Here is a 22,278-nt window from a genome sequence, read left to right as displayed (position 1 = left end):
TAACCTGTGTATGTAGGTCAGGGGTCACTGAGCTTACCAAGCCAATTTGAGTTCCAATAATTAGTTCTAAAGGTTTTGGAATCAATAAAATGACAACAGTGCCCAAATTTATGCACCTGTCTAATTTTATTTAAACAATTATTGTGCACTTTCTGTAAATCCTATAAACTTCATTTCATTTCTCAAATATCACTGTGTATGTGTCTCCTGTATGATATATTTAACTGACATTTTTTATTGTAACAACCAACGATTTATACAGGAAAATCGTGTCGATTAACAAGGTTGCCCAAACGTGTGTGTGTGTGTTTTTTATAGATTATAGACCTTCCCACATATATAATTGCTATTTTTAATAAAAAAAAACATGATGCATCATTTCATGTAAAACAAGGTTTGAAAGCAATTTAAAGGCCATTCGTCATTCTGACTTGTTGTGATTTCAGATTAAGGCTGGTTTCACAGTGAGACGTTAAAGTCCCACATTACAGCAGTCAGTAATGCAGCCTAACTCACAGCACTGTAAAATCAATGTGCTGGTTCACAGTGCACACGCTGCGTTACATTGTAGAGCAGCACGTTTAAACAAAGTGCTGTATGCTGTACGTTATACTGGGCTAAGCCACGTTAGACTGTTTGCACATGCTCAGTAATGTTGGAGGAGGAGGTCTCCCCTCCTCATCCGCGGCCAGCCACATGGCTAATTAATATTCACTGCACTGCAGAGACTCCTGGTGGGACTGTAGTGTTGTCTGGATCATGAACGAATCGTTCATTTGATCTGGATCTTTTTTGTGAGTCGAATCATCCGGATCATCACAATGAAAGATTCGGTTCACAGTGGATGTTTGTCTGGAAGAAACAGGAACATACAGAATGTACAGTGCAGGGAAAGTCCTGTCCTGCTAGTCATTTCATCCTGTCTGCGTCCCTAGTAAAATGATTCAAATGATTCGGTTCAAAGACCCGGATCATTTCAATGATCCGATTCAAATGATCTGATTCTTTAAAAAGATCCGGATTTCCTATCACTAACCTGGAGCGGCTGCTTTGAGAGCTGCATAACGCAGCTCAATCTGATGTCCAACTTCAACACCACCATGCATTGCATTAGGGGCACGTTATGCGACCATAACGTCCCCTAAAACGCATAGTCTTGGTGGGAAGGTAGCCTCAATGCGGAATTGCAACTCGAAACCACATTCGAATCAGTATTTTGTTTCTATCCGTGATCACGATCATGACCTATTTGAAAGTAGTAAGAGTCGTGATTGTGATCACTCGTATCCGAGCAACCCTGTCGACAACCCCCATACAGGAGATGCGCTCTGTATCGAAACATACTGCTTCTTAGCTTGCAGTATGTATTCCAGCCACAGGAAGTGAGCGCTAGAGAGCCTGTTTTATAGTGGTTGTTTGCACCCTCATTATCAATAAACACGAATAAACGCGCATACCTACAAAGGCATGTTTTTGGCAATGTGGTGTAGCCAGGGCCGGGCCGAGGCATAGGCTGGAGAGGCTCCAGCCTCAGGGCACAGTGTAGGAGGGGGCGCAGAATTCATTCAGCTGTCATTCCTAATTGTGTTTGAAGCAGAAAGAAATAAGAAAAAGGGATACATGGCAGTGACTGCAAGCCAGATAACTAGATATTAAGGTGTTGGGGAGGTTGTGGGCCCTGTGGCGCCTCTTAGTCTAATAGCAATCAGTGTGTGAAGGCTTGGGTGGCAGGGATGGAGGGGCGCACTTTGGTGTCTCAGCCTTGGGTGCTGGAGGACCTTGTCCCGGCTCTGGGTGTAGCGGGTGCACCACACCACTGACAATGGTTTGCAGTGTGAGAACGGCTTTACAATATTTACCCTTTTTATCTATTTCTGTCCGGATTTCCTGCAGATTCCCTCAACTAAATTGGACAAGGATACACAGAAGAAACAGTTTGTCTCCATCATTGTAAATTATGAATCCTGCAAGTTGGAGAAGGTTGTTCTGATGTCCTTTCAAACTGGATATATCTTCATACAGACCGACAAACCGATCTACACGCCGGGATCAAAAGGTAAACAAGCACTGGCACACCTTACAGGATAAGTTTACATATTAAGTGCAATGTCAAAATTGTTCCCCCTCTGTCACTCTATTACGCCTCAGATGATGACACCCAAACCTTCAGATCCTGAATGCCCGATTGCCTACAGAAGCCTCTTTATGTGTCTGCACTCTGGGCAGTAGAAAGGAAGGGGTGGGTGGGGGGTGTTTGCATACATTGGAATCTCCACCACTAGTACAGGACAACCGTGTCCCAGCCGTACTCCCACAATTTTACCCCCTTTTTCAAGGTGTATAATCACAGTCTTAAAGCGCACCCAAACCAAACATTTTTTTAATTCAAAATATTTAGTTGCACCACTCTGACACATACAAAGATAAATAAACACTCCTTCAAGCCTATGAGCATTTCAGTGCCTGTTTTTCACCCTTCTCTTTTCAGAACTAGGGTTATACAGGTGGCAGCCATTAGCAATTCCTCCTTTGCTGGACACTGGCAATTTGAATGAAAGGGAGGGGTTTCTCCAATAAATGTAAAATATTTTATATTTGTCATCATGCAGCTGAAAAAAGGCTGCTATTTATTATTATAATTTAGAAAATAGATTTTATTTCTGAAATCTTATATTTTTAATTTGGGTCCACTTTAGTTCAGTTCAGGTTCTCTTTAAGCACTTTGCAATTGAAGATTGAAGAAGTACCAAAAGTAGGTGAAAAAGTATTATCATCAATTTATCAATTTTTTTTTTTTTTATTACTTGCTTACTATGGTTTAACCACTTCACAACTGAGGGGTTTTACCCCTGAAACACCAGAGCAATTTTCACCTTTCAGCGCTCCTTCCATTCATTCGTCTATAACTTTATTATTGCTTATCACAATGAAATGAACTATATCTTGTTTTTTTCACCACCAATTAGGCTTTCTTTAGGTGGGACATTATGCCAAAAATGATTTTATTCTAAATGTGTTTTAATGGGAAAATAGGAAAAAATCATTATTTTTCAGTTTTCGAACATTATAGTTTTTAACCACTTCCTGACCGCCGTATATACAATTGGCGGCCGGGAAGTGGACCCCGCAAGGACCGCCGTATTGACAATTGGCGGCGGTCCGTGTAGGGGCATGGGCGGAGCGATCGCGTCATCAGTGACGCGATCCTCCGCCGGGAGTCGGAAGCCCGGCATTTTGCCTCTGCTCGCCGGCCACTTAGCAGAGCCGGCGAGCGGAGGAATCCGTAAAAGCAACCAATCAGGATGTATAAGGCACTTTGTTAGGTAAACAAAGTGCCTTATACGTGCTTCCTCCTCGCCTCGTGGTCTCATTGTTGCAGAGACCACTAGCGAGGAGGAAGCACTTTGTAAGTAACTCAGCACACTGTTGTTTTTGCCCTCAGCCTACCTGATCACCCACCCCAGGCCTCATACCCCCCCTGATCACCCCAGCAGACCCCTGCCTAGCACCCTTGCACCCCTGCAAAACCCCCACCCCCCCCCCACCTGCCACTAACTAGCGACGCTGCCCCTTAGTTTAGGTCCCTAACTGCCTCCTAGTCACCCCTGATCCCCCCCCCCTACCTTTAGATCACCCCCAGACCCCATCCCAGACTACCCCCCTGTATATTGTATACATCTGTATACAGCTACCTTACCCCCTGATCCCCCTCTGATCCCCTGTCTATCACCTGTCCATCACCCCTTAGCACCCCCACCCATCAGAGCAGACCCTAACTGCCCCGCGGGGTAACCGATCACCTGCCCAGGCCCTCGATTGCCCTCATACCCCCCTCCTGATTACATCCCCTGCTCTTTGTTTACATCTGTCCTCCCCAGCGATCACTAACTGATCTTTGATCAGTAACCCCCTGTGTCTGCCTCTCATCAGATCAGGACTCAGTCTGCCCCGTGCGGGCTCCTGATCAACCCCCCACCCCCTCAAATCGCCCTCAGACCCCCCCCCCCTAATCACCGTCCAAGTGCATTGTATTTGACTGTGCTGCGCTTGTATTCGATTGTGCTGCGCTTGTATTCGATTGTGCTGCGATTGTATTTGATTGTCCCGTGATCTGCTTCGATTGTCCCGTGATTGTTTGATTGCCTCTGAGACCCCACTTCCCACCAACCCCCACCCCACCACCACCCCCCATCACCTTCCGAGTGCATCAGATTTGATTGTGCTGCGCTTGTATTCGATTGTGCTGCGATTGTATTTGATTGTCCCGTGATTGGCTTCGATTGTCCCGTGATTGTTTGATTGCCTCTGAGACCCCACTTCCCACTAACCCCCACCCCACCACCACCCCCCATCACCTTCCGAGTGCATCAGATTTGATTGTGCTGCGCTTGTATTCGATTGTGCTGCGATTGTATTTGATTGTCCCGTGATCGGCTTCGATTGTCCCGTGATTGTTTGATTGCCTCTGAGACCCCACTTCCCGCCACACCCAACCCCCCCCTCCCCCCCCCACCACACCCAACCCCCCCCTCCCCCCCCCCCCCCACCACACCCAACCCAACCCTCCCCCCCCCACCACACCCAACCCAACCCTCCCCCCCCACCACACCCAACCCTCCCCCCCACCACACCCAACCCTACTCTCCCCCCCACCACACCCAACCCCCCCCCCCACCACACCAACCCTACCCTCCCCCCCACCACACCCAACCACCACCTTCCGAGTGCATCAGATTTGCTTGTGCTGTGATTGGAGTCGATTGTGCTGTAATTGTATTTGATTGTCCCGTGATTGTTTGATTGCCTCTGAGACCCCACTTCCCACCAACCCCAATACCTCTCAAATACTCCCTTTTTGCTAGGTAGGTGCTCTTTTTTTCTGGGTAGTCTCAGAGGAAAACCCCATAAATTTAGCAATCCACAATGGCAAGAAGGGGGCTTTCCGATGACGAGGTATACAGGTACATGGACCAGTCGGATGAGTTCTTTTGGGAAGAATCATCCGTCGAATCTTCCGGGTCCGAATTTCAACCTGTAGAAAGCAGTGGTTCCCTGACCGAAAGTGATGACGAGGCTATGGTCCCGGCTAGAGCCAGGCGTACCAGACCCCAAGTCGTTAGACCGCAGGTGGCGCAGGATCCGCCTCAAGGGCAGCAGGGTGGTGCTAGCGCTGTTGATAGTTTTCTTGGTGAGGCAGGCACCAGCAGCGCAGCATCTCCTGGACTTGGTACCAGTACTTCTGTAGACCCTGGCGAAGTGGTGAGCGTCAGCATGGAAGTCGAAACTGGTACGGTGGCAAGTGCAGTAGTACCCCCGTCGCAGCCACCAAGAAGAAGACGGGCCCGTAGTACCCATAGACTCCCAGAGGTGCTGGCACAACCAGATTGGCAATCCCCTGATTCCGCCGCACCCGTAGTGCCCCCTTTCACTGCCCAGTCTGGAGTCCAGGTGGCGACAGCTCATCTAGGAACGGCCCTAGACTTTTTGCAGCTGTTCATCACCCAGGTTCTCTTGGACTTAATTGTGGTTGAGACCAACCGTAAAGCCACACAATTCATCACCGAGCACCCGGAGAGCATGTATGCCCAGCCTTTCGGGTGGAAACCAGTCCAAGTTTCCGACATTAAAATCTTTTTGGCCCTTATCCTTCACTTGGGACTAATGAAACAGAATGTATTGCGGGCGTATTGGTCTACGAACCCAGTACATCATGTTCCCTTGTACCCTGCTGCCATGTCCAGGACACGATTTGAGTCCATCCTGTGCTTCCTGCACTTCAACGACGACGAAACCTGTCATGAAAGGGGAGACCCTGCTTATGACCGGCTCCACAAAATTCGGCCCCTCATAGACCACCTGTCCTCAACATTTGCAGATGCTTATATCCCTGAACATGAAGAAGAGAAGAACCGAGAGCCCGATATGGTGTAGTATGTCAAGGTAATTGGATAATTAGAAAGAGTATGAATTGTATACTCACAAACCAGGGTTACCTCCAGGCAACCACTGTATAGGCAGGTGAGGAGATTAGCCTGTCCTCACTCAGGAATAAGAAGTCGCTCTCTGTAGGCTTGAAAAACAAGAAGGGGTATCCCCCTCCACCAAAGGTGGATACAATCAGTATTATGGTAGAGAACAGAGGCGCCAAAAGGATAAAAACAATATTTAAAAGTTTTAAAATTATTGCTTAGGAGGCAGTGGTGGACTCACCTCCCACAAGCACACACAACAACTGTGTATTCACAAAAGGGACATTTATTGGTATACTCCAAATAAGGTCGCAACGCGTTTCGCAGGTCAAACCCGCTTCATCAGGCAATTACAGGAAGGAGCACACAACAGCAGTATGTCCAGATAGCACCTGGTGCCAGGTGCTATCTGGACATACTGCTGTTGTGTGCTCCTTCCTGTAATTGCCTGATGAAGCGGGTTTGACCTGCGAAACGCGTTGCGACCTTATTTGGAGTATACCAATAAATGTCCCTTTTGTGAATACACAGTTGTTGTGTGTGCTTGTGGGAGGTGAGTCCACCACTGCCTCCTAAGCAATAATTTTAAAACTTTTAAATATTGTTTTTATCCTTTTGGCGCCTCTGTTCTCTACCATAATATCCCTGAACAGAACATCTGCGTAGACGAGTCCCTCTTACGCTTTACCGGGCGCCTTGGCATCAAACAGTACATCCCAAGCAAGCGCGCCCGGTATGGGGTGAAACTGTATAAGCTCTGTGAAAGGGCCACAGGCTATACATGTCGTTTTAGGGTCTATGAGGGAAAAGACTCAAAATTGGAGCCGGTCGGATGCCCTGACTACCTGGGGAGCAGTGGAAAGGTTGTGTGGGACTTGGTGTCACCCTTGTTCCGGAAGGGGTACCATCTTTTTGTGGACAATTATTACACAAGTGTGGCCCTCTTTCAGCACTTAAAGTTAGAAGGAATCCGATGCTGTGGCACTGCGCGGCCTAGTCGCCAGGGCTTCCCCCAACGGCTCGTTACCACCAGACTTGAACGGGGGCAGAGGGCCGCCTTGCGTACTGAAGACCTGCTCGCGGTGAAATGGAGGGACAAGAGGGACGTTTACTTTCTGTCCACCATTCACACAGACACGACAGTCCAAATTCAACGGGCAACTAAGGTCATTGTAAAGCCCCTTGTCGTCCACGAATATAATGTCAACATGGGAGGGGTGGACTTCAATGACCAGAGGTTAGCGCCCTATTTAATTACCCGGAAAACAAGACGCTGGTATAAGAAAGTGTCTTTTTATCTGATTCAATTGGCAGTTTACAACAGCTTTGTTCTCTACAGTAAGGCTGGGAGAACTGGATCTTTCCTCCAATTTCAGGAACAGATCATTCTGGACATCCTGTATCCAGGAGGTGCCAGGCCCCCCCCCCCCCCCCCCCAGATGCAACTAGCCGACTGCATGGTAGGCATTACGCCTATCAGATTCCGTGTGCCCCAGGTCAACGCATCCGAAGAAAACGTTGTCGTGTCTGCAGCAGGACTGGAAGAAGGAATGACACCAATTTTTATTGTCCCCGCTGTCCTGACCAGCCTGGCCTATGCGTAGGGCCGTGTTTTGAGAGGTACCACGAGCAGGTACACTATTAGAACCTAGGGAACTCCAGACACAGGAGTAGGCACACACTCAGTGGTCTTTTGCACATTGTCGCAGGGAGAGGAGAGGTAAGCTTGAAAACCAAACGGGTAAGCATAAAAGTCGGAAGAAGGATCGGTTTCCATGCTTGATATTGCTGATCTGTCCTGGGTTGGCGATATAAGACGGCATGTTTGAATTTCCCTTGAGTGTGGACACCCCCGGTTTATATGTGATTTGGGCCTATGATGATGCTTTAATGCCACACAGAGTCATCTCTATTGGCAGGCATATTGCTGTATCCTACAGGCATAATGCTGTATACTAAAGTTCTGAGGCCCAGTCACATAAGTTGGTGGCTCACCCTGAGTGCAGGGTGGCATGGGGTGTCTCTCTCCTGAGGTTATCACTGCCATTGATGTGGAGGAAGATCTGCCATTGATGTGGAGCAAGGTATGTTTGCCGTTCATTTTTCCTTTCAGCCCAGAGTGCATTACTTGTATACCCAATATAAGGAGTATAGCAGAAACTCCTAATACTGGCCATACATGTAATGATTGCAGAGACCCTAAAATGCCAGGACAGACGCCACAAATGACCCCATTTTGGAAAGAGGACACCCTAAAGTATTATGTGAGGTGCACGGTGAGTTCATAAAAGATTTTAGTTTTTGTCACAAGTTAGCAGAATTTTTTTTTTTATTTTTTTTTTTAACAAAGTGTCATTTTCCGTTTACTTGTGACAAAAAAATAAAATTTTCAATGAACTTACCATTACCCTCATGGAATACCTTGTTGTGTATTCTTTCCAAAATGGGGTCATTTGTGGGGTTTGTTAACTGTCCTGGCAAGTGGGCAGGGTGCTAAATTGTGAGCACCCCTGTAAAGCCTAAAGGTACTCATTGGACTCTGGGCCCCTTAGCGCAGTTAGGGTGCAAAAAAGTGCCACACATGTGGTACCGCCGTACTAATGTGTTTCGGGGTGTATTTTTACACATACCCATGCTGGGTGGGAGAAATACCTCTGTAAATGACAATCTTTTGATTTTTTTACACACAATTGTCCATTTACAGAGTTATTTCTCCCACCCAGCATGGGTATGTGTAAAAATACACCCCAAAACACATTGTACTACTTCTCCCGAGTATGGCGATACCACATGTGTGGCACTTTTGTGCACCCTAACTGCGCTAAAGGGCCCAAAGTCCAATAAGTACCTTTAGGTTTTCACAGGTCATTTTGCGGAATTTGATTTCCAGACTACTCCTCACGGTTTAGGGCCCCTAAAGTGCCAGGGCAGTATAGGAACCCCACAAGTGACCCCATTTTAGAAAGAAGACACCCCAAGGTATTCCGTTAGGAGTATGGTGAGTTCATAGAAGATTTTATTTTTTGCCACAAGTTAGTGGAAAATGACACTTTGTGAAAAAACAATAAAAATCAATTTTCCGCTAACTTTTGACAAAAAAAAAAAAATCTTCTATGAACTCACCATACTCCTAACGGAATACCTTGGGGTGTCTTCTTTCTAAAATGGGGTCATTTGTGGGGTTCCTATACTGCCCTGGCATTTTAGGGGCCCTAAACCATGAGGAGTAGTCTGGAAATCAAATTCCGCAAAATGACCTGTGAAATCCTAAAGGTACTCATTGGACTTTGGGCCCTTTAGCGCAGTTAGGGTGCAAAAAAGTGCCACACATGTGGTATCGCCGTACTCGGGAGAAGTAGTACAATGTGTTTTGGGGTGTATTTTTACACATACCCATGCTGGGTGGGAGAAATAACTCTGTAAATGGACAATTGTGTGTAAAAAAATCAAAAAATTGTCATTTACAGAGGTATTTCTCCCACCCAGCATGGGTATGTGTAAAAATACACCCCGAAACACATTGTACTACTTCTCCCGAGTACGGCAATACCACGTGTGGCACTTTTTTGCACCCTAACTGCACTAAAGGGCCCAAAGTCCAATTAGTGCCTTTAGGATTTCACAGGTCATTTTGCGGAATTTGATTTCCAGACTACTCCTCACGGTTTAGGGCCCCTAAAATGCCAGGGCAGTATAGGAACCCCACAAATGACCCCATTTTAGAAAGAAGACACCCCAAGGTATTCCGTTAGGAGTATGGTGAGTTCATAGAAGATTTTTTTTTTTGTCAAAAGTTAGCGGAAAATTGATTTTTATTGTTTTTTTCACAAAGTGTCATTTTCCACTAACTTGTGACAAAAAATAAAAACTTCTATGAACTCACCATACTCCTAATGGAATACCTTGGGGTGTCTTCTTTCTAAAATGGGGTCATTAGTGGGGTTCCTATACTGCCCTGGCATTTTAGGGGCCCTAAACTGTGAGGAGTAGTCTTGAAACGAAATTTCTCAAAATGACCTGTGAAATCCTAAAGGTACTCATTGGACTTTGGGCCCTTTAGCGTAGTTAGGGTGCAAAAAAGTGCCACACATGTGGTATCGCCGTACTCAGGAGAAGTAGTATAATGTGTTTTGGGGTGTATTTTTACACATACCCATGCTGAGTGGGAGAAAGATCTCTGTAAATGGACAATTGTGTGTAAAAAAAATTAACAAATTGTCATTTACAGAGATATTTCTCCCACCCAGCATGGGTATGTGTAAAAATACACCCCAAAACACATTATACTACTTCTCCTGAGTACGGCAATACCACATGTGTGGCACTTTTTTGCAGCCTAACTGCACTAAGGGGTCCAAAGTCCAATGAGCACCTTTAGGCTTTACAGGGGTGCTTACAATTTAGCACCCCCCCCAAAATGTCAGGACAGTAAACACACCCCACAAATGACCCCATTTTGGAAAGTAGACCCTTCAAGGTATTCAGAGAGGGGTATGGTGAGTCTGTGGCAGATTTCATTTTTTTTTGGTGCAAGTTAGAAGAAATGGAAACTTTTTTTTTTTTCTCACAAAGTGTCATTTTCCGCTTACTTGTGACAAAAAATAATATCTTCTATGAACTCACTATGCCTCTCAGTGAATACTTTGGGGTGTCTTCTTTCCAAAATGGGGTCATTTGGGGGGTATTTATACTATCCTGGAATTCTAGCCCCTCATTAAACATGACAGGGGGTCAGAAAAGTCAGAGATGCTTGAAAATGGGAAAATTCACTTTTTGCACCATAGTTTGTAAACGCCATAACTTTTACCCAAACCAATAAATATACGCTGAATGGGTTTTTTTTTAATCAAAAACATGTTTGTCCACATTTTTCGCGCTGCATGTATACAGAAATTTTACTTTATTTGAAAACTGTCAGCACAGAAAGTTAAAAAAATCATTTTTTTGCCAAAATTCATGTCTTTTTTGCTGAATATAATAAAAAGTAAAAATCGCAGGAGCAATCAAATAGCACTAAAAGAAAGCTTTATTAGTGACAAGAAAAGGAGCCAAAATTCATTTAGGTGGTAGGTTGTATGAGCGAGCAATAAACCGTGAAAGCTGCAGTGGTCTGAATGGAAAAAAAGTGGCCGGTCCTTAAGGGGTAGAAAGCCCTAGGTCCTCAAGTGGTTAAATAATGCATGCTACTGTAATTAAAATCCATGAAATGTATTTGCCAATTTGTCCCGTTATTACACCATTTAAATGATGTCCCTATCACAATGTTTGGCGACAATATTTTATTTGTATTTATTTATGTATTTTTTTTTATTGTAATTGATTTTTTTTTATTACAAAAAAAAATAAAAATTGGGGAGTGTTGGAGGTAATGAGTTACTTTATAGTGTAAAACAATGTATTTGTATATGAAAAATGCTTTTGGGTGTAGTTTTACTATTTGACCACAAGATGGCCACAGTACTATTTTGTTCATGCAACCTGTAAGCGTCAGAAGGACGCTTACAGGAAGTTAAGTGAGGCTGGGAAACTTTTTTCTTTTCACAATGATTGCGCTGCTCCTCATAGAAGCAGCCGATCATTGCTGGGGGGCTTAGATCAACGAACGGGAACGGTTTTTCCCATTCATTGATCTCCGGGTGACCGACAGGCGGCATGCATGAGCGCGGGAGCGCGTGCACGAACGAGCGGGAGCGCGGACAGCGAAGGTAGCGACGGGAGGTGCGGATATCTACTCCCCTGGTGGGGAAAGGATGGAAAAAGGGGCGTAGATATCCATACCTGCGTAGAGATGTCGCGAACCTCCGATTTTCGGTTCGCGAACCCCGTTCACGAACCTTTGCAGAAGGTTCGGTTTGTGGAAAAGTTTGCGAACCGCAATAGACTTCAATGGGGATGTGAACTTTGAAAAATAGAAAAAATTATGCTGGCCACAAAAGTGATGGAAAAGATGTTTCATGGGGTCTAACACCTGGAGGGGTGCATGGCGGAGTGGGATACATGCCCAAAGTCCCGGGGAAAAATCTGGATGTGATGCAAAGCAGCGTTTTAAGGACAGAAATCACACTGAATGCTAAATTGCAGGCCTAAAGTGCTTTTAAACATCTTGCATGTGTATACATCAATCAGGGAGTGTAACTAGAGTTCTGCTTCACACTGACGCACCAAACTCACTGTGTAACGCACCGCAAACAGCTGTTTGCGTAGTGACGGCCGTGCTGGACTGGTGCGCACCGTGGCGAGAGTGTAGGCCGTGGCGGTTTTCAAGCTCATATGGTCGCCGGGCTGTGGTAGCTCAATGATAGAACAACAGTGACTGTCCAGCTGATCAAATTTGGTCTGACCACAATGAAGCAACAACCTTATTATCTTTTGTGTCCCACCCCCACCTGAGACACTCAAATAGCCGATGGTCATTGCTTCATTGTGATACGCAAGCCCCTTCACCGCGGCAAGGTAATGATCACGAAGGGGGATGGGCACATGTACATGCCTTTTTTTTTGTTGCAGCCGCCCGCATTGCAGCCAGAAAAATTAGGCAGGAATGTACACGCACCAGAAAAATTAGTGTAGCGGTCGCTGCTAGCAGCGGCCTTAAAAATTCAGGAATCCGCCTAGAGTCCTAGACCCTGTTAGTGGTGGCGGAGAGGGCAAGCGGCCTACAGGCAGAGATGCTGTGTGTGGTGACTGACTTAGTCTTCGGTCATGCAGTAGCCCTCCGTGATCCATTCCTCATTCATTTTGATAAAGGTCAGGTACTGAACACTGTCGTGACTTAGGCGACTTCTCTTCTCAGTGACTATGCCTCCAGCTGCACTGAAGGTCCTTTCTGACAGGACACTTGCGGCAGGGCAAGAGAGAAGTTGTATGGCAAATTGGGACAGCTCTGGCCACAGGTCAAGCCTGCGCAACCAGTAGTCCAAGGGTTCATCGTCGCTTTTCGCAGTGTCTACATCCACACTCAAGGCCAGGTAGTCGGCTACCTGCCAGTCCAGGCATTGGTGGAGGGTGGATCCCGAAGGACTATGGCGAGGAGTTGGACTAAAGAAGGTCCGCATGTCCGACATCACCCTGAGATCGCTGGAGCGTCCTGTCCTTGCCTGCATGGACTTGGGAGGAGGAGGGTTACTGCCAGTGGTACCTTGATTGCGTTGTGCAGCCACATCACCCTTAAACGCATTGTAAAGCATCATCGACATCTTGTTCTGCAAGTGCTGCATCCTTTCCGTCTTGTGTTGAGTTGGTAACAGTTTGTGCCTGTACCGAGGGTCTAGTAGCGTGGCCACCCAATACAGGTCATTCGCCTTGAGCTTTTTGATACGGGGGTCCCTCAACAGGCTGGACAACATGAAAGAGGCCATCTGCACAAAGCTGGATGCAGACGTACTCTCCATCTCCTCTTGCTCTTCCTCAGTGACGGCATGCAACTCCTCTTCCTCTTCCCAGCCACGAACAATACCACGGGAACGTGGAGCAGCAGAAGCCCCCTGTGACGGCTGCCGCGGTTGTTCTTCTTCCGCCGCTTCTTCCTCCTCCACAGAAACACCTTCCTCATCACCATCATCAGAGTCTGACTCCTCTCCTTCCCCACACTAATCCTCCTCTTCTTCTTCCTCCTCCTCCTCCCCCCTCTGTGCTGTCGCAGGTGTTGTGGAAACATCGGGTTCGGATGTAAATCGCTCCCATGACTCCTGCTGCGGTAACTGTTCTCGTTCACGCTCCTCCACAGCTGTATCCACCACTCTACGCATGGCACGCTCCACGAAGTAGGCGTAGGGGATCAAGTCGCTGATGGTGCCCTCAGCGCGACTCACCAGTTTGGTCACCTCCTCAAAGGGCTCCATGACCCTGCATGCATTTCGCATCAGTGTCCAGTTGTTGGGCCACAACACCCCCATCCTCCCAGATTGTGTCCTTGTACTGTAATGATACAGGTACTGGGTGATGGCTTTCTCCTGGTCTAGCAGGCGAGAGAACATCAGCAGGGTGGAATTCCAGCGAGTCGGGCTATCGCAAATCAGGCGTCTCACCGGCAAGTTGTTTCTACGCTGAATGTCCGCAAAGCGTGCCATGGCCATGTAATAGCGCCTGAAATGCCAACACAACTTCCTGGCCTGCTTCAGGACGTCCTCTAAGCCTGGTTACTTGGACACAAATCTTTGCACAACCAGATTCAGCACATGTGCCATGCAGGGTATGTGTGTCAGCTTTCCCAAATTCAATGCAGAAATGAGATTGCTGCCGTTGTCACACACCACGTTGCCGATCTCAAGCTTGTGCGGGGTCAGCCATTGCTCCACCTGTTTGTTAAGAGCAGCCAGGAGAGCTGCTCCAGTGTGACTCTCCGCTTTCAGGACATGTCTAACACTGCGTGACACCGTCGTACCTGGCATGCAGCATAGGCCCTGGGGTGCGGAGGCTGTGTAGCTGGAGAGGAGATTGTGGCACCAGCCAAGGAGGAGAAGGAGGAGGATGACAACAGCGAAGAGGTGGTAGCAGGCGAAGAGGAGGTGGCTGGAGGCCTGCCTGCAAGCCGTGGAGGTGTGACAAGTCGGTTTGCTGCACAGCCACGTACTCCCTGCTTGCTGCCATCGGTCACCAGGTTGACCCAATGGGCTGTGTATGTAATGTAGCGGCCCTGCCCGCGCTTGGCAGACCAGGCATCCATGGTCAGGTGGACCCTTGACTCAACGCTCTTCTCAATAGATGACACCACTTGCCTCTCAACTGCAAGGTACAATTTGGGTAGGGCCTTTTGTGAAAAATAATTGCGGCCTGGTATCTTCCACTGCGGCGTACCAATGGCCACAAACTTACGGAAAGCCTCCGACTCCACCAGCTTGTATGGTAATAGCTGGAAAGCTAATAGTTCTGCCACGCCAGCTGTCAGACGCCGGGCAAGAGGTTGACTGGCAGACATTTGCTTCTTACGCTCAAATACGTCCTTCACGGACAGCTGGGTACTGCTGTGGGCAGAGGAGAAGGAACCACTCAAGGGAAGAAGCGGTGTGGAGGAGGGTGGCTGTGAAGGTGCAAGGGAGAAAGTGGATGAAGATGATGCACCTGAAAGAGGAAGAGGAGAAGGAGGGTGGCTTGTCTTTTGGGTGCTGCTTTTCCTCAGGTGTTCTTGCCATAGCTGTTTGTGCCTTCTCTCCAGGTGCCTTCGTAAGGCGCTTGTCCCTACGTGAGAGTTGGCCTTTCCACGGCTCAATTTTTGCTGGCAGAGACAACAGATGGCTTTGCTCCGATCTGAGATGCACATGTTAAAAAATTTCCAAACCGCTGAGCCCCCCTGGGGTGATGGCACTATGGTGGCATCAGCAGCTGACCTTGAAGGGCATGCTGGCTGGCTGTCCATAGCTGGCGATACATGGCGCCGGACACTGCCCCCAGCTGTTTCTGAGGACAAGCTCCCTCTGCTTCTATCATGGAGTCGTCTCCTCCTACTCCTCTCTGACTCCCCCTCTGAAATGTCCCCCTGGTCATCTCCTCTACTGGGAACATACGTGGCATCTGTGTAATCATCATCATAATCCTCCTGCCCAGCTTCGCTTTCCTCAGGCACCTCCTCAACTGCACCAACTTCAGGTGGTTCATCATCCCCCTCCTCACACGTTACGTCCATACTATTGCCACCTAACTCAGACGTATGAGGTGGTGTACCTGCGCCTTCTTCTTGTTGTTGCAGTAGTGGCTGTGAATCAGTGATTTCACCACCACCAAATAACTCCTGCGAAGTGTCAAATGCAGCAGATGTGGTGCTTGTACTAGCGCTGGTTGCACTGGCTGCGGGAGATGAGGTCTTCTGTGTTCAATACTCAACCATGTCCTCACAATTTTGGGAAGTGATGGCACGTGCCTTCTTCTGAGCACTGTATTTTGGGACAGGTCCGCATGAAATCACAGCAACACCACCTCGCACAGACCTGCCGGTGCCTGGTGGCCTTCCTCTGGGTCTGCCTCTACCTCTTCCTCTACCTGGTTTGTCCATTTTGTCCATCTCGGGGGGATGCTAGGTATATGCAGTGAGGTGAGTTCACACAGCACAACAGGTAGTTAGATGCAGTGAGGTGGGTTCACTGAACAGTAAAGGTACTTAGATGCAGTGAGGTGGGTTCACTTAACACAACAGGTTGTTATATGCAGTGAGTTGGGTTCACTGAACAGTAAAGGTACTTAGATGCAGTGAGCTGGGTTCACTGAACAGTAAAGGTACTTAGATGCAGTGAGCTGGGTTCGCTGAATAGTAAAGGTACTTAGATGCAGTAAGGTGGGTTCACTCAACACAACAGGTAGTGAGATGCAGTGAGCTGGGTTCACTGAACAGTAAAGGTAGTTAGATGTAATGAGGTGGGTTCACTCAACACAGCAGGTAGTGAGATGCAGTGAGCTGGGTTCACCGAACAGTAAAGGTACTTAGATGCAGTGAGGTGGGTTCACTCAACACAACAGGTAGTGAGATGCAGTGAGCTGGGTTCACTGAACAGTAAAGGTACTTAGATGCAGTGAGGTGGGTTCACTCAACACAACAGGTAGTGAGATGCAGTGAGCTGGGTTCACCGAACAGTAAAGGTACTTAGATGCAGTGAGGTGGGTTCACTCAACACAACAGGTAGTGAGATGCAGTGAGCTGGGTTCACTGAACAGTAAAGGTACTTAGATGCAGTGAGGTGGGTTCACTCAACACAACAGGTAGTTAGATGCAGTGAGGTGGGTTCACTGAACAGTAAAGGTACTTAGATGCAGTGGGGTGGGTTCACTCAACACTCTAATCTTGGTGGAGGGCTGCTTCACTTCACTGCTGGGAATTGTGAGCACTAATTATATTACATTGCTGTTTGTATATTGTTTTTTTGCTGCTGCAATATCTGGTGGATTGTCTGTGTGGTTCATCTGATATTAAGCAGCAAGTGTCAGTTTTTAAAAGTACAATTTTTTTTCTTTTCCCTCTAGTTTGTTTTGCAGCAGGCAATTGGCTAGGGGGAGGGACTAGCTGCAACAGGAGGTATTTGGTCAGCTTCAGGACTCAGTACTGAGCTTGCTCAGTCTGTGGCTTGCTCACTAAGTGGCTGCGACACAAGTGGCATAGGCGTTAAAAACAGGCGTTACAACACAGGCACAAAGAGAGTGGTGAGAGGAAGTAGGTAAGGACTAAAAAAAAAAAAAAAAATAATAAAAAAAATAAAAACCCCTTCAATCAATATTGCGTTTTTTTGCATTGGTTAGAATGTGCTAGGCACGTTGTGGTGTAGTCTTTAAATTTTGAGGACTCCACCCCAACTTCACTCACTCCACCTCCACTCCTCCACCCCTCCCGCCCCTCCTCCTCCTCCCCCCTCCCGACCCCTCCCCCCCTTCTCCTCCCCTCACTCCCCACACTCCCCAACTTTACTTACTCTCCCTTTCCTCCTCCCCAGCTACACTCAATCTCCCGTTTCATCTTTTACCGCCACAGTTTACTTTAAATAATTTTTCCCCACACAAAAGTCATCATGTTGGACTATGCTGTACAGTGTACATCCTGTAACATGTATGCATGCCTTGATCAGCGGATTGAGGGTGTTTACTGTTGCCCTGGGTGTGTGCGTGTTGCTCAGTTAGAGGCGGAAGTCGCAGAGCTAAATAAGCATCTCGCAACACTGAGAAGCATACACAACATGGAGAAGAGCTTGGATCTCACGATCTAGACACTGCATGGAACCGTTGAAGATGAGGAGGGTGGAGTACAGCCGGACCAAGAAGCAGAGGCAGCCACTAGTTGGGTCACAGTTAGAAGGGGTAGGGGAAAAAGTGGCAGGGAGGCTAGTCCCGAGTTGTCCCTCACTAATAAGTATGCTTGTTTGCGTAATATTGGGGAGGATGATTCAGGTGTAGCAATGCTGCAGCAGGATGTGCTCCTTAGCAACCAAGGGGCAGACTGCTGTAACGAGAAAGGGAATAGGAGTGCAGCTAAGGCTAGACAGGTACTGGTGGTAGGGGATTCAATTATTAGGCGCACAGATAGGGTAATCTGTCAAAGAAACTGCGAATGCCGTACAGTCTGTTGCCTCCCGGGTGCTCGGGTTTGGCATGTAGCGGAAAGAATTGACAGATTACTGGGTGGGGCTGGGGAGATGGAAGGTCCTCAAAAATGATTTTCAGGTACTTGGAGATAAACTTAAAGCAAGGACCTCCAAGGTGGTGTTTTCTGAAATACTGCCAGTGCCACGTGCTACATCTGAGAGACAGAGGGAGCTTAGGGAGTTAAATAAGTGGCTGAGAAATTGGTGTAGGAAGGAAGGGTTTGGGTTCCTGGAGAACTGGGCAGACTTTGCAGTCGGCTACAGGTTCTACAGCAGGGATGGGCTGCACCTTAATGGGGAGGGTGCAGCTGCATTGGGGGAGAAGATGGCTAAACGGTTGGAGGAGATTTTAAACTAGGATCTGGGGGGGAGGCGGGAGGATAAAGTCTCAATACATAGACAAGATGAGGTAAAAAGACAGTGGGAACCTATCATTATGGAGGGTGGAGAGGGGGGTGGGGACAGTGTAAAGATTAAGGAGGTTGGTAAAAATTCAAATAGCCCATTTCATGTAAACAAAATTGGTAAATGTGGTGGTAAAAATATAAAGTGCATGGTAACCAATGCTCGGAGCCTTGCAAATAAAATAGACGAACTAGAGTTCATTCTGAATGACAAAGGCTATGATATTGTGGGAATAACCGAGACATGGATGGATGAAAGCCATGACTGGATAGCTAATTTAAAAGGATACAATGTGTTTAGGAGGGATAGAGATCCAGACGAAGCAGGCACCACCTTCAGTAAATAATTAGCTCTTTATTGAAAAAGTCATAAAAAATGACAAGTCATCGGTAAAAAATGGCTTTAGCGGCTGACAGCCCGCTGTTTCAAGCTCAGTAGCTCTTTTTCAAAGCCAGAAGCCATACAAACAAATAGAGGAACAGCTCCTCCTTAAATAGGAACTATACAAGTGATTAGCCAATCAATTTAAAATCTGGCTGGCCAATGAGAGCACTCAGGAGGGCTGTGGACCTGATGGGGAACTGAAAAGAATGACATCACCAAAAACACACCTCCCAGACTTGCCAACGCCTAGCGCATGCGTATACAACCGTCCGCATGCGGAAAAACGTACGCATTATACGCGGAAAATCATCCAGACGGCAAAATCATACGTACGTATAAGAAGGTCCGCATGCGTAAAATTGTACGCGTCTGACGCGTAAAAACCATACGCGTTTAACGCTGAAAATTTCACTAACATGCGTCAATATAGCCGCAAAGAAGATAGTAAGTGAAATTTAAAGATATAGCAGCGGTATACAAAAGTGCCTGGGGACCACCAAAAACGTCATCACAAACATGAAACGGTCACCACAACCAAGTGTGACAATATGCAATGACAACAAAAGGGTGTCCCCAGAGCAAACAACAACCGCCTATACTTACAAAAAGGCAAGATACCACACATCGCTATGCGTTCAGCAAGACACATGGGAGTTTTCCTAAAAAAGAAAAAAGAAAAAATTAGAGACAACACTAGAAAAAATGAGAGGAACACAGCCATCCCAAGATTATCACACAGGCCAACCAGTAGGAGAAACAGTAAGCAGAGAAAGACAATCACAAAGGATAACTCATATACAGAAACTGAGATCATATTCTCGATTTAGCCCACCCAACCCCATAACATTAAGTTTTCGAATCCACCATGCTCCCCTACGTGCCAATTCAGCCTTTCTATTCAATCTACCCCGCCAATCATACGGTACACTATCTATAACCTGCACCTTCATCTGTGCCACACCATGTCGAGCTGTTGAAAAATGAGACGACACAGCCTGTGTCGTATCATGATTCCGAATTGCTGATTTATGCGATGCCATTCTGTCTCGTAAGGGTTGTGTGGTCATTCCGACATATCCAAGGCCGCACGGACATTTAATTAGATAAACTACATAAGTGGAGTCGCAAGAATAGAGACCTCTAACAGTATATTGTGTGCCCTTGCATGGATGAGTGAATGTACCACCTTTTGCTATGTGGCTGCACAAATGGCAGCTTAAACAGGGAAAAGTACCAATTCTTGAACCAGTGGATAATGAATTAACAATCATGGAAGAACTCAATGAATTACAGCTACGTTGTCTAAATACTTTATCACGAATGGTGGGGGCCTTTTTGAACGAAAGCAAAGGAGGATAGCGGAACTCCGGTATCCGGGGGAAGGATTCTTGATAAAGTATTTAGACAACGTAGCTGTAATTCATTGAGTTCTTCCATGATTGTTAATTCATTTTCCACTGGTTCAAGAATTGGTACTTTTCCCTGTTTAAGCTGCCATTTGTGCAGCCACATAGCAAAAGGTGGTACATTCACTCATCCATGCAAGGGCACACAATATACTGTTAGAGGTCGCTATTCTTGCGACTCCACTTATGTAGTTTATCTAATTAAATGTCCGTGCGGCCTTGGATATGTCGGAATGACCACACAACCCTTACGAGACAGAATGGCATCGCATAAATCAGCAATCCGGAATCATGATACGACACAGGCTGTGTCGTCTCATTTTTCAACAGCTCGACATGGTGTGGCACAGATGAAGGTGCAGGTTATAGATAGTGTACCGTATGATTGGCGGGGTAGATTGAATAGAAAGGCTGAATTGGCACGTAGGGGAGCATGGTGGATTCGAAAACTTAATGTTATGGGGTTGGGTGGGCTAAATCGAGAATATGATCTCAGTTTCTGTATATGAGTTATCCTTTGTGATTGTCTTTCTCTGCTTACTGTTTCTCCTACTGGTTGGCCTGTGTGATAATCTTGGGATGGCTGTGTTCCTCTCATTTTTTCTAGTGTTGTCTCTAATTTTTTCTTTTTTCTTTTTTAGGAAAACTCCCATGTGTCTTGCTGAACGCATAGCGATGTGTGGTATCTTGCCTTTTTGTAAGTATAGGCGGTTGTTGTTTGCTCTGGGGACACCCTTTTGTTGTCATTGCATATTGTCACACTTGGTTGTGGTGACCGTTTCATGTTTGTGATGACGTTTTTGGTGGTCCCCAGGCACTTTTGTATACCGCTGCTATATCTTTAAATTTCACTTACTATCTTCTTTGCGGCTATATTGACGCATGTTAGTGAAATTTTCAGCGTTAAACGCATATGGTTTTTACGCGTCAGACGCGTACAATTTTACGCATGCGGACCTTCTTATACGTACGTATGATTTTGCCGTCTGGATGATTTTCCGCGTATAATGCGTACGTTTTTCCGCATGCGGACGGTTGTATACGCATGCGCTAGGCGTTGGCAAGTCTGGGAGGTGTGTTTTTGGTGATGTCATTCTTTTCAGTTCCCCATCAGGTCCACAGCCCTCCTGAGTGCTCTCATTGGCCAGCCAGATTTTAAATTGATTGGCTAATCACTTGTATAGTTCCTATTTAAGGAGGAGCTGTTCCTCTATTTGTTTGTATGGCTTCTGGCTTTGAAAAAGAGCTACTGAGCTTGAAACAGCGGGCTGTCAGCCGCTAAAGCCATTTTTTACCGATGACTTGTCATTTTTTATGACTTTTTCAATAAAGAGCTAATTATTTACTGAAGGTGGTGCCTGCTTCGTCTGGATCTGCATCTTTGGATCATTGGTACAGTGGTCTTAAAGCTACGGCACACCCCATATCCTTTTGCATGGGTGCTCCTCCACTTCTGTTGTTTTTGCTGTTTAGGAGGGATAGAACAGGGAAAAAAGGTGGAGGGGTTTGTCTCTTTGTTAAGAATTCTCTTACAGCTGTCCTCAACGATGAGATGGAGGAAGATTGCGAAGATGTGGAGTCCGTTTGGGTAAATATTCATGGTGGAAATAAAAGTTGCCAATTGCTTATTGGGGTATGCTACAGGCCACCTCTTATTAATGAAGCTGCAGAACTGCGATTACTACAGCAGATTGAAAAAGCTGCAGGTAAAAATGAGGTCATAATTATGGGCGACTTCAACTTTCCAGACATTGACTGGAGTATTGAGGCTACCCATTCTGGTAAAAGCAGCAGATTTCTGGCAGCACTACAGGACAATTACTTGACTCAAATGGTAACTGAACCAACTAGGGGGAATGCGTTACTGGATCTGATCATTTCTAATAGACCAGATAATGTATCAAATGTGCAGGTTCAAGAACATTTGGGAAATAGTGATCACAACATGATAACGTTTGATCTGGTGACTGATAGGCCACGGGGCAGCGGGACCACTAAAACTATGAATTTTAGAAAAGCAAAGTTCACTCAAATTAGGCAGGCACTAAGTTTGGT

General features: G+C 46.6%; 1 protein-coding gene across 1 annotated transcript in view; it reads left to right on the top strand.

Moving 5' to 3' along the window:
- LOC137562609 (A.superbus venom factor 1-like) overlaps positions 1-22,278 on the top strand; it is a 554,872-nt gene that overhangs the window by 37,824 nt on the left and 494,770 nt on the right. Inside the window, exon 3 of the mRNA XM_068274112.1 lies at positions 1,894-2,056. Coding sequence (XP_068130213.1) covers positions 1,894-2,056 — 163 coding nt within the window. The remainder of the gene's footprint in view (positions 1-1,893; positions 2,057-22,278) is intronic.

This window comes from Hyperolius riggenbachi, chromosome 3 (assembly GCF_040937935.1).
Source record: "Hyperolius riggenbachi isolate aHypRig1 chromosome 3, aHypRig1.pri, whole genome shotgun sequence".
Taxonomy (NCBI): Eukaryota; Metazoa; Chordata; class Amphibia; order Anura; family Hyperoliidae; genus Hyperolius; species Hyperolius riggenbachi.
This window is presented reverse-complemented; position numbering and strand designations above follow the sequence as displayed.